General features: G+C 44.4%; 1 protein-coding gene across 4 annotated transcripts in view; it reads left to right on the top strand.

Moving 5' to 3' along the window:
• RNF152 (ring finger protein 152) overlaps nucleotides 1-11980 on the top strand; it is a 45473-nt gene extending 33493 nt beyond the window's left edge. For 2 of the 4 annotated variants that reach the window (XM_037381564.1, XM_037381566.1), the window contains exon 2: nucleotides 7349-11980. In XM_037381564.1, coding sequence (XP_037237461.1) covers nucleotides 7540-8151 — 612 coding nt within the window. In that variant the 5' untranslated portion in view covers nucleotides 7349-7539 and the 3' untranslated portion in view covers nucleotides 8152-11980. Of the gene's footprint in view, nucleotides 1-3497; nucleotides 6310-7348 lie in introns of those variants that run through there. The other 2 variants (XM_037381567.1, XM_037381565.1) reach the window with 2 other exon arrangements.
• The last annotated feature ends 654 nt before the right edge of the window (nucleotides 11981-12634 follow it).

The following is a 12634-nucleotide window of genomic DNA, read 5'->3' as shown; positions in this document are numbered from 1 at the left end:
GTGTTCTGTCAGGCTGGAGGAAGCCTGGGAGATTTAGGGAACCATAGTTCTGGGGCAGCTTGACAAGTGACCTTGTCAAAAATCTGCAGATGTGTCACCGTTGGGCTGGTGAGGAGCAGGTCAGGCTCCCACTGTCTGGGCTTCAGGAGCACCTACACAGAGGGCTGCCAGAGGGCTGGGTGGGCAGGAAAGCTGTCTGCCTCTGTCTGAAATGGGCACATTTCTGAGGAAGGTTTTAATGTCAGATAACGTTTCTCACTGGCAAAGCACATCGTGTGAAACTGTCCAATGAGTATAGCTGTACTGTTTTGACTCAGCAGTAAGGAACTGTACCTGTTGTTTGCTGACCTGGCACGTTGCAGGTTATTAGTAGTGTTTGCTGTCGGAACAAAGTGCAGCTGATCCCAGTCATATTTGACCAAAATAAGGTCTTTGGAGCCAGGGAATGTGGATGTGTCAAAGTTTGTAGATAAAAAGAGGGAGCAGTGCAGCTGACTATGTGACATGGAACAACGAGCAGCATGTGAGTCTCTCTCTGTTTTCTATAAACACCAAAGATTGGTGTTTTCACCTGATCTGTTTTTGCTCCAAAATTGTAAACTTCTACATCTAGTTACATTCCTGTGGGTGACCTTTTTGCCTCTGTCTCCTATTTCTAGGGCTGGCTGGTGACAATTTCTAAGGTAAATGCTGTGGGATGATACCTTGTAACTAGGCTCCTTTTTTGTGATCCGCCTGCAATTGCTCAGCTGCCAGAGAGGCAGGACAACGGCTGTCCTGTTTGATCTGTGCCATTGATATCATCCAGAGCAGATTCTCTCTCCATTAGCATGGATCCCCTGGCACTGGTTCATAGGATGTTGTAGACTCATATATCACAGTTTCACTCAGCTTTATTTCTTTGTGGCTTTATGCATCCAGGAACATGTACACCTGATTCTCATCTTGGCAAGGGCTGGACTAAAGCTAAAGGAACAGTGCCAGCTTGCGCTGGTTAAGGATTTGGCCAAATTAAAATGCTTTTGTTCTGCAATGTTTCTGTACAATTGTGAATAACTAAATGGAAAGGATGGTGGCTATATGCTGCCTGACTGAAAGGGAAGTGCCTGGAAAACAGGTAATTCTGGAGAGAAGAACAGGTTATCTTTGTTGCCTTATTGTTAGCTTTATGTCCCTGAAAATGCATATAGTCCTCTCAGTTGTAATCTACATGGTGGATGAACTGTGTCCATTTAACTTCTGGATCACAAGCTCTCATCATATTCACGGTCTGTGGAAGAGCTGATACGTACATTGAAAGCCACAAAAAATCTCAGGCATACCATGCATGGAGTTGCTGCCAGGTGGAAGAGCTGGGAGAAGTGGGTGGTTTTCTGAGCTTTGTTGATTCTCTGCTGCAAAAAAGAAGCTATCCAGAATCTGTCACCTCTGCCTGGTGGCTCACAAGGTGAAAAGTGGAGCTTGTGATGAAGCTGTCCAGGAGCTTTGAGGCAGTCTGGGTGGAGCTTTGTATGACCTTGGAGCAACCGCTTCTTTTTTCTCAGAACTTCTTTTCTTAGATGATGAAAGGATATAGTGAAAATACTTCTCTCTTAACAAGGGTGTTGTGATGAATAAATTAATTGATCATTGTGCTATTCTCAGTTACTATGGTAATTAGTGCTACAGAACAGCCTAAAAATAAATAGGACCATTTAGTGAAGGATATTGAGGAGAAATCAGGTAGCACATCCTGGGCATTTGCAACAGCCCTGATGTGTTTTGTCCAAACATGAATTTGCTGAAAATAGAACAATGCTGAATTTTGTAGCAGAAATGCTTCCAAATATTTAATATGTTCCTTCCTCCTCACTATCGGTTTGAAGTGACTCTAGCACATGTTTCCTTCCATGTCTGTGGGCAGATGATTCTTGCAATTAGTTCTCCTATGGAGAACAGTACTGTGGCCTTACCCCCCACCTCCTTTCCAGCCTAAGGGCACCTGAAATGAATGGATTTTCCTCTTTCTTCATCATAAATCATACATACTCAGTAATACTGTCAAAGAATTCTTAATGTGTTTGGGGACTTTACGTAATGAACCTTCCTTGAGAAAGGTGAAGTATCGTCAATGCGCTGCCTTGCTGAAAGCCTGTTATTAACCTTGCTGTGCAGCAAGCAGAGCATGCCTAAATACATGTATAAGTCTGTGCAAAGTTTTTGAGGCTTTCTTTCAGTGATCAGCTAACTACATCAACATGCCCCAAATCCAGTCTTTAAAAATATGATATGATGTTTAATCTTCTGTGAATTGTATTAGATTCCACAGGCATCATTAAATTATATTTTTGGGGCTTTCAAGTTGATATAATTCTGGGCCCTAATATGTTAGGAAGATATGTGAAGATAGTTCTGAGTTCTTCAGGGGAGGCAGCACCCCTTCAAGGCTGTGGTTTCCATTGCTTAGTATCACCAGGGCTGTCCTTGCTTAATAAAAACCATTATGTCAATAGGTAAGGATTTGCCATTGCTCTGTTCTCTGACATTGCCCAACTCCTGTCATGGATGTTCCATGTCTGTCTTTGCCATGGGTTCCAAAAGCAGTTGTCTTTTCTGACCTGGCCACTTGGGGACCACTTTATAGTTAGGGTTTGTGCAGAGCTTTCTCTGCAGCAAATAGGGTTTGTGCAGAGCTTTCTCTGCAGCAAACCTGTGCTTTCTTCTTCCTTTTGCTCTCCGTAGCTGTGCTATACTAGCTGCAGCAGCCTTCATCTGTTCACCTCCTGCAGCACCTCCCTACTCTGTGCTGGGAAGCTATGAATTGCAAGAGAGCAACAAAAGCTCCTTTCCCCCTTCTTCTCGGGGAGTATGAAGCTGATTCCTTGTCATTCCTGGCCTCCTGCTCACCCAGTAAAAGAGAGCTTGGTGCTCTGCTGTGGCCTCTGTCAAGGTACCAGCAGAACAGATAGCATGACTGACAGACAGCTGAAATACCTGTTTTATTCTCCAGACCTTTATTGCCCGAGTCACGCAATCATTTCTCAGATCTTAAAAACTCTTGGTTCATGCAAAAGTCAGCCCAAATTTGCAAGGAGGACCTTTGTGCCATGCTGTCAGCCACCTGGCTGTACTTTGATCTTCTGCCACAGGGGTAATCAGCTTTGCAGGTTCCTCCCTGGGTCTCTGCAGCTGCTTGTGATTCATTGTCTCGCTGGTCAGCGGCAGCCCTGTGGATCTTGGGCAGACCCACAGCAAGGGGACGAGGGTGCAAGGGAGGCAGAAAGGTCTGCTGTTCATTCTTCTCAAGGCCTGTCTCTTCTCGCCTCCTTTGCTCCTGCTCCTTTCTGACGCTTGAGTTTTGGAACTTGTGGATTTTCATACCCAGTTAGTTTTTATTTGTGTTGCTAGTTAGATCTCAGCCCTGAAGACTTTCCAGTTGCTGTCAGGTTTGTGTCAGGCAGAGTGACTACTCACAGTTGCAGTTCCCTCTGTCTGTGTGTATGGCCTCACTGTCATAGTCCCCAGCACTCCCTTCCACACGCCTGCCCCTATCCACACATACATATATGCTGTCGTTCTTCAGAGACGTAGACATCCTTGACAGCCTATTCTGATTCCTCTGCCACCCTCTATGTGTCAACAGTCCCTTTGCCCTTCTTAAGCATCGCTGGGTGCTGTGAGCAAATAATGACAAAATAATGGTTTTGGTTGATGCTTGACATCAGCCAGGCCCTCACGTGCAAGCCAACTGCCTCTTGGTCTTTGTGCGTGAAGCGCCAGGAAGAGACCAGTCTGAGTAAGCTTTGAGCGAGGTGTTCACCTGTGATAGCTCAGTACCTCCAACTGGTGTGGGGGTATGTTGAGCACAAACTCGAGTTGAGCCCCCTGTCGAAGAGGAGTTCTGCTCCTCTGGCAGAGTTATGACAGTGAAGTGGTAGAATAGTACTGAGAGCAAGCTTTTTCCATCCTGTTTACTACAAAATTAATCAAATAGATATTATGCAGTTTGATTCTGACTATAGATGAAGGCTTGACTTTCTTTTATCCCCAAACTGAGCTGTGGCAGAATTCAGGAGTGTTGCTAGGCTTTCGGTATGGTTGGGAATAAAGTTACACTGCGCCCATGAAGCTACATGTCCAACCTTTGAACAAGGCAGTTTCAGCAAAGGCCGAGGGGTTAGATGGCTGTGGCTACTCTTTAACTTGTCTTCAGACATATTCTGAAGGAATCATACTAACCTCTCTCTCTGCTTACTGGGTCTTATCACTGACCTGTCAAAATACACCTCTGATCATTATTTGAGACGTTCTGGGAAAGTAAGAAATTATGTAATTCAGCATTGGTATATGCAGCCTTGTTACTTGAAATAATGTTTGTAGTTGTTCTTTCAGAAAAAAAAAAACCAAAAAAGGAAAAAAGTGTAACTTCAAGACACGCAGTTGGAAGTGACTGTTTCCTTGATTCAGCATCAGGTCAAAATGGGGTTGTTGCTATATTTACAGCTTCTGCAAATATATCCACACATATCTGAACAATGTATGTAATGTAGGTGGGCTGGTAAGCCCTATCTTAACCTTTTAATTTGGCTCCATCCTTTTCCTTTTTCTTCCTATAGATTGCACTAATGCTTTAAAACTTTGACCTCCTGGAGAAATGCTTCACAGGATTACTTGGCATTCAAACTAGCTGAGATCTTGTTGGGATGTTTCTTTTTCTTTTCCTTAGTACACTGTTTGCCTGGAGGTGACTTTTGTTTTATTCTTCAGTTCCAAATACTCATCTCATTCTCTCCTAGCCCTGAGCTACTGTAAGGATGTCACTGGGACAGGTATGAGGGTCTTGATAGTGGATGAGTTTATGACTTCTGGACAAGGATATGCAATCAGAAGAATGATCTTGATCCCAATAACATTCACATCAATAAGACAATGGTTTACTTGCAGCACTGTAAGTGGAGAGAGATGGTTGTAGGTGACAGCTAAATGAGGTCAGAGAACTTCATCAGTCAGTCCATTGACATCTAAAATGTGGAGACCAGAGCTTCTATGCAGAGATATGGATTTACATCTGCAGAAGGAGTACTTCCACCTGTTTTTAAACATAAGCCTTACCTTCTGAATTTCCAGTCATTGTGACTCATAATAATACTGCACTATTGTTGTACCGGGTTTTTTTGGGTAGATTTGCAGATACAGCAGATCAGAGTTGTGTCTTGTAATGTCTGAGCTCGAGTTTGGCTTGGACAGTGGGTAACAGAAAATTTTGTATGGATGTTTCTGTGCAAAATATAAAAGTGCTGGGTTGCTTCTGGCTGAAAACTTGGTCTGATGGCTTCAGTGATTAATTCCTAAGCTCCTATAACTAGTTTCTAATCTGGCCTTTGTCAGTGTTTTTCAGCTGGGAACCGCCTAGCATTGTGGATAGTTCTCTTCCACTTTTTTCTCTCTCTCCTGCATGCTGGTCTTTTAATGACCCTTTCTGATGGTCTTCCTTTGTGCCTGTCTGTATTGTAGGGATGTGGACATAGTAACAGGAAGGGCAGGATAAAGAAGATAAGACCTCTGCTATTTTTCTTCCACTTTCCCTTGGTGCAGCCTGCACATGGGCAGTGTATGCTTAGCCCCTTCTGCAGCAGTGTTGGGCTCCGTCTGTGCATGGACTATCCCTTAATACCACATTATACAGTGCTGGTGCAGAGCAGGTGCTGCATGGACCTATGCTGGCTTCATGCTGGCAGGGGTCTTTCCTCCCAGAGATGGTCTCTGTGCCGTGTTCAGGCAAAGCAACCCAAAAGTGCCATTCAGGCGGCTGGCAACATGCCATTTCCCCTGGCAGCCATTGCCTGTGTTTCACAAGCTCCTGCCTTCATAACTGCAGCCCCTGCTCCCTCCTGAGTCAGGATTGTCACTGCGTGTTTGCTGAAGCGCCTTGTGAGCCAAAATCCACTGCTGTTACAAAATCGGCAGCAGGGCCAGTTCTGCCAATGTCGGTGATATCAGTCATTAGCGTTTGAAGAGAGATGACGTGCATTTTGTTTTCCCTATTCAAGTACCGGTAACTGCCAGAAGCAGGATATGGGACAGAGTGGTCCAGAGGGCTGTCCTGCATTGCAAACCCCATGACTGTGCCTGTCTTCTCTTCTTGAGCTACGTTATTTCTGTTTTACTGACGTCACCCATCGATTAGCGTGTTGCCACCTAGGTGCTCTGATCCAGAGGGAAGAGCAAGAAATAACTGTATGGAAAAGAAGTCGTCCTCTGACAGCTGTGGTGCTCGGGTATTAACTCAAAATATTTTGGGAATAACATTGCAATAAGAGAAGATCAAAGGTCAGCATGCAAATATTTTGGGTTTTCTTTATTGTATTTTTGGATGCAAACTCAGGCTGATACTTCTTTGAATACAACAAGGAAGGCAATGTAAAAAGTTGTAAAAATGCTTTCTGTTCATATATACCATGTGTTGGAATGACCAAAATCAACCAAAGTTCAACAACTCACTGTGAAAGTGAACACAGCTGCCTTTTTTTTTTGCATAGCTGTAAGAAATAAGTGGGGAAATGCAAAGAATCCCTTTGTAGTGAATAGTTTAGAACAAGGTTAGTAATAATTTGCCTTTAATTCAGTGCATTAACAGATTGTTCTCTGTGGTGTTTGGTGGTCCTGGGTCTAAACAGAGCTTTTTGTCTCAGGTCAAGTTTTTGTCAGTGAGGTTTATGTTTCAGAGGACCATGTTCAACAAGCTGCTTGTGTAACCAGGCAAACAGTTAATTTAACCGAAAATTATGCCATTCCTTTTTGTTGTGTGCAAATATGGGTGTTTCAGTACAGTTACTTGGTTGCTCATTCATGCACAGGCATAAGTTCAGAAGCCTGTAGAAATACATCTGTTTAAACTTAATTTTTCTTTCCCCCACTTTTCATGCAGACTTAGTGGTTGAGCCAAATAGCTAAAAATCCTCAGAGGTTTAAAGGATTAAATGAGAGAATTGTTAAAGTGCAGGAAGGGCTGAAAAGTCCTGAAAATATGACAGGAGATTAGATGCTGAAGGACCTGCTTAGTAAACTCAGGCTCCCCTGTTATGGGTATAAATATAACGTGAGTGGTGGACTGGTGGGTTGGTAGGGATTGTACAGCTGTGGGGAAAAAAGTAATAAGGGAGATGTAGTGATAGCTGACCTGAAAGTTTGCTGCTGAGCAGTTTGGTGAAGCCAGTGGGAAGATGCTTTCTTATTAAGGGCTGCAAATGTATTTCTCCCACTAGATTACAGAGTGAGCACTAGTTTTAGTTCCCACTTAGCTGGACTCTTTTGTTCCCACTGGTTCCTGCAAGTAACCTGTTCCTTCATATTTTTCTGTTTGTCTCAGGTGCTGAACAGTTGAGGCCAGAGGTTCTCCTGCGCTCTCCGTAGCCGGCACCCGGCGCTGCCCCGAGCAGCAGCAGCAGCAGCAGCAGCAGCAGCAGCAGCAGCAGCGCAGGAAGGCGGGTGCTGCCCCTCGGCTGTGGGGCGCCGGCGTGAGGCTTGGCGCCAGGCCTGCCGTGCCTCCCTGCACCAGCCATGGAGACCCTGTCCCAGGACTCTCTGCTGGAGTGCCAGATTTGCTTCAACTACTACAGCCCCCGCCGGCGGCCCAAGCTGCTGGACTGCAAGCACACCTGCTGCTCAGTGTGCCTGCAGCAGATGAGGACCAGCCAGAAGGACCTGCGTTGCCCCTGGTGCCGCGGGATCACCAAGCTGCCGCCTGGGTACTCTGTGTCGCAGCTGCCTGACGACCCTGAGGTGATTGCCGTCATTGCAATCCCCCACACCTCGGAGCACACCCCTGTCTTCATCAAACTGCCCAGTAATGGGTGCTACATGCTGCCCTTGCCCCTCTCCAAGGAGAGGGCACTACTGCCGGGAGACATTGGCTGCCGCCTCCTGCCTGGCAGCCAGCAGAAGTCCCTGGCAGTGGTGACGATCCCGGCAGAGCAGCAGCCGCTGCAGGGCGGCCTTCCCGCTGAGGGGGGAGCGGAGGAGCCGGACCGGAGAGGCGCTGTGAAAAGCTCCACCTGGTCAGGGGTTTGCACTGTGATCCTGGTGGCCTGCGTCTTGGTCTTTCTCCTGGGCATCGTCCTCCACAACATGTCGTGCATTTCCAAGCGCTTCACGGTCATCTCCTGCGGCTGAGGTGGGGAGCGGGTGCGTGCGCTCCCCCGGGGGTTGGGTTGGGGTGGTGGTGGTATCAAGCGAGACAATTCACCGCAGCTTTGCCCAGTGACTGCAGCACACTGTGCGCTGGGGCAGTGGTGCACTGGCCTGGCCACAGCCCCCAGTAGTGCATTGTCGGGCCTCGGCAGCGTGCAGAGGAAATCACATCCTATGTCTGGCAGCGGCGGCGCTGAGGAGGACTGCATGCGTCACCGTAATCATTTATCAAAGGGACTGCAACTTAGAGTGATTTTTTTTTTCTTCTTTTCTTAATGGTGTTACAAGATTAAAGACATCTGTGTAGCTGGTGACACTGTAAAGTATACGGTATGAGCTCTTCTCTAAACACAGTAGATTAAAATCAAAGCTGCTCCATGTAGAATTAAAGGAGAATTTGTGCGTGACTCTGTACAAGGTGTTCAATACCAGTCCACACATGCATTATTTTTTAATGGGGAGAGGGAGGAAGACTTGTAAAACCAAGAAATCATTTAGCTGGTAAGACATTTTATATGTTTTAAACTACACATTAATTATACCAAGTTAGGGAGTTGTACAGTAGTTTTTAAAAGGAAGTGTTTTACAAGCAATCATTTCTTTCCATGGTGTGTGTTTTTTGCCTCTCTCTGTTTTTCCCCATCTTTTTCAACATCAGGGAAGTGGCACTTGCAGCATCTTTAATTTGAAGGAGCTTCCAAGCAGGGAAGCAAAGTGGGCTAGGAGGAATATCTAAAAATACAGCCAAAACACTTCTGCCTAGCTGGCTTCAAGCAAAGGATGGCTTTGAATGGTAAACACTGGACATACTGTTTTACATCCAATCTGGCAGCAGGGCTTCTCAGCAACCTGACCTTCATAGCCATTAGTGAAGGGTCATGAGAAGTCCTAGGACTCCTCCTGCAAGACTGCGATAACAAATTGTTCTTCTTCTTTTTCTAGAGGATGTTTTTTCTTAATCATTTTTAAGGAATTTAGACCCATTTTGCTTCCCTCTTTTCTAGGAGATAAAACCGTGCACCCATGGATGGTGTGACAGAGGAGTTGCTCTAAGGAGGCCTCACCATCCCAACTGAGACCGAGGACCCTTATATGCAGTCATCTAGTAAGAGGCAGTGACTCCTGCTGTGAGGGCAACCCAGGCCAAACCAACCCTCTACGGAGTGGGCTACCCCTCCTAAACCACTGTGGCTGTCCTGGTGTCAAAATTTCTGGGTGACTGTAACAAAGCCTTTCCTCGCATTCCAGTCTTATAAATGTTGGTGTTTGTAAGGACAGATTTTGAAAAAAACACCACAGGAAGTGTCTCCCTCCACCTGTGAGTGTCATGAATCCCCAGTCATTGGCAGTTCACTTCTTTGGAAGAGCCAAATTCCTGAACATTCACTGCAGTAGCGCCTTGCTTTAAGCAGTTCCGCTAGCTTTAGTAGTACTGCTTGGAAGTAAAACAGAGCTCAGTGTGAATTTGGCTATTTGACAAGCCTGAAAGCTGAAATTTGTGTGAGATTTAGGGATTGGATCAAGGGGCACATGACAGACCTTTAGTAAGACAGAAGAATCTATTGATTTGCACTGCTGCTTTTTGCAAGTACAAAGCCTAACCTTCCTGAAGCATGACCTCTTGTTGTCCACCTACTGCTCTTTCTAGTAATTAATTAGAGATTGCTCAATGCCATATTACAACACTGGAGAACATAATTTTGATTATGTGGTGCCCAAGCTGGCCCTTTAGATACCAGTGGTGTTCTGGTTATGTCACAAAATCCAGTTGCTCGTTCACAATAAACATTCTCAGCTAGGACTTCTGCCAGGAACATACCTCTAACTTCATGCTGGATTTCTTCCTCTCCCTGTTCCCAAACCACCATTTTCTTCCTTGATTCCTGCTAACAGAAGAATAGCATATGGTGCTTAATTGTTATGGCGTGTGTTGGGTCATGTATGGAGAGGAACCATTGTGCTGATTTTTATCTACTGTCATATGTGTGCATAGCACAGCAAAAAAAAAATCCTCAGATAACACATCCAATGCCTTTTTCATGCAAGGCCCATGTGCAGTATGCCTTGAACCTGGCTTACCAGTGTTGTAATTACATGGACACCTCTCCGCAGCATGTTTAATTTGGTTGCAGTAGGGAACAGCAGGTATTCCAAAACGTGTCTTGTGAATGTGCTAATCTCTTGTTGCCACTAGGTAGCCAGATTTCTACTGACATCCACACTACGCTGCTTATTCTGTAAAGGAAAGCCAGTTCACAAAAAAATCTTGCCTTTATAAGACTTTTGAGGAAGTGACCAGATACAGGACTTGACCTTCTACTGCCTTATCCCCTGTAGCAATTGCAGGAGCATATAGCATAGCTGGAAGATGCTCTGAGAGCAGCGCTGCTGCATTTTGCACCAGCTTCTGCATTTGTTTACCTGAGTTGTCAGTGACTGCACAAAAACACGAGGCAGTGAAAGAGCAGGTCCTGGAGATACAGTGCTGATAACGTTAACCTCCTTCTGGCTGTACCTGGCCAACTGAAGCTCTTGAGGCTGAAGTTTCTCCGGCGTTACAAAGAACGGCTGTCTTGAAAACCGCCCTCTTCGTCCCTACATGGAGGGTGCAGTATGAAAGATAAATCAGAAATTAGGTTATAATACCACCCTGCATAACACATTGTGCAACAGGCAGACCTGGACTTTATCCGGTATTAATGACGTAAGTATTCTATTAGCAGAATACCATCCTGTATTACGTAACACAGTACATTGTTTTGTTAATATGAATTTCCTGTACTTTTCATGCCTGCTGAAATGCATGTTTGACCTAATTTCTGATCCAGACATTTGCCTGCTCACAGCCTTGTGTAAGAGCAATAAGTAAAACCTCAAGATTCTTGCCTGCTTGTGTGCGCACAGTGTGTATGTTCATTCCTTTTTATAAATAGGAGTCCTGGAGATGTTTCTGTTCTGGCTTCGGTCTGTGACTTCAATTTTAAATTTGCAGCTGCCATATCATGTTGGATCACCTATCTTTTTTGCTGACTTGTGTAGAAGTGAACTAAATTGTTTGTTGTAATTTACAGTGTTAAAGTGTTTCTCAAGTATGTCAATAGTCATACTACTTTAAAAATGCAGTGCAGTCTGTCCCATTCCTTGATCCAATACCTGGCATTAAAAAGTGATACTGCTATATACACCTCTAACTTTTTTTTTTTACTTTTTTTTTTTTTTTTAAAAAAAAATAAACAGCTTTGTCTTTGTAATTTTTCTCTGTGGAGAAACACATTTGGAGTTGTGTCAGAATCATCAGGTTCTGGGCTAGTTTTTCTTCTCTGTTGCCCAGTAAGAAATCACTGCTCAGTTCCTCCTCAAAAAAGACTGTGACACAGTACCGTTTGAGCAACCAAAATTTATGCTAAAACTTGTGGGTAATTATTCAAGCACCTGCATTTTTAGAGCAAATTACTCTGTATGAATGTGTATTTATTTGCTTGTTTAATGGGAAGGAAGTGTGTGTTGGGGTCCAGCTTCATTTTTTTTCCAGGGGGGAGGCCCAACTTCCATTTTTGGCTTGTGCTTTGCTGGAAAACAGACTTTAGGGTTCACTCTGTGAAATTTTGTTTAGTGAATTTTAAAAATTCAAAATATGCAATTTTGGTATGTGAGATTTTTTTTAGGAAATTGTGTGTTCGGTGATTGTTCATGCTTAACCAAGATGTAAAGGAGCCTGGATGGTTTGTAAACATGGATCAATCATTAACCCAAAGTTTCATCTTTATTAACGAAGCTCAGTCTGAATAAAACATCAGCAGGAAAAGAATGATATCAAGTGAATTATGGTACCTCTGTTACTTTGCCATCAAATGAAGAGCGTGGAAGGGAATTTGGCAAAACTGCTCTGATTTTATGAGGGGGTGGCTGGAATTCAACTCTCAGCATTTTAAGGCAAAATGTTGCGTGGATTGTGGTGAACTGTAAAGGTTGTTAATATTTTAATTACCTGGGAATACAGAGTTATAGCTGGTGACTACCAAGAGGCACATGTTTTTTTTCTTTTTCCTGTTTTAATTAGATTACTTGGAAGTTTTAAGTAAATGTTTTGCTTATGGAAGTGAGGGATTATTTGCCTTGACTTAAGCATGTGTTGTACAGACTGGCATGCCTGCTTGCCCTTCCCCTTGAGCCTGCCTTCCTAGCCATGTTATTGCTGGAGCCCTGGGCAGCCAACCTTTCTAATATTGCAAATGCTTTTCTGAAGTAGAGATAGCTGACATTGCACTGGTTTTGTTACATTCACAACAGGGCTAAACCAAACCCAAACATTTCATACATGAGTTGAGCTCTTCTGTAGGTGTCCTGGTATCAAAAGCTCCAGGCATCAGTCTACTGTGTAAACTGGTCCAAGCCTCTATGTTCCCTGGATCTTTTCACAGCAATGCCATGTAGTGGAGAATGGTGCCTCCTTCCAGTCATAGAA

The sequence above is a fragment of the Falco rusticolus genome, chromosome 3, assembly GCF_015220075.1.
Source record: "Falco rusticolus isolate bFalRus1 chromosome 3, bFalRus1.pri, whole genome shotgun sequence".
Lineage (NCBI taxonomy): Eukaryota > Metazoa > Chordata > Aves > Falconiformes > Falconidae > Falco > Falco rusticolus.
This window is presented reverse-complemented; position numbering and strand designations above follow the sequence as displayed.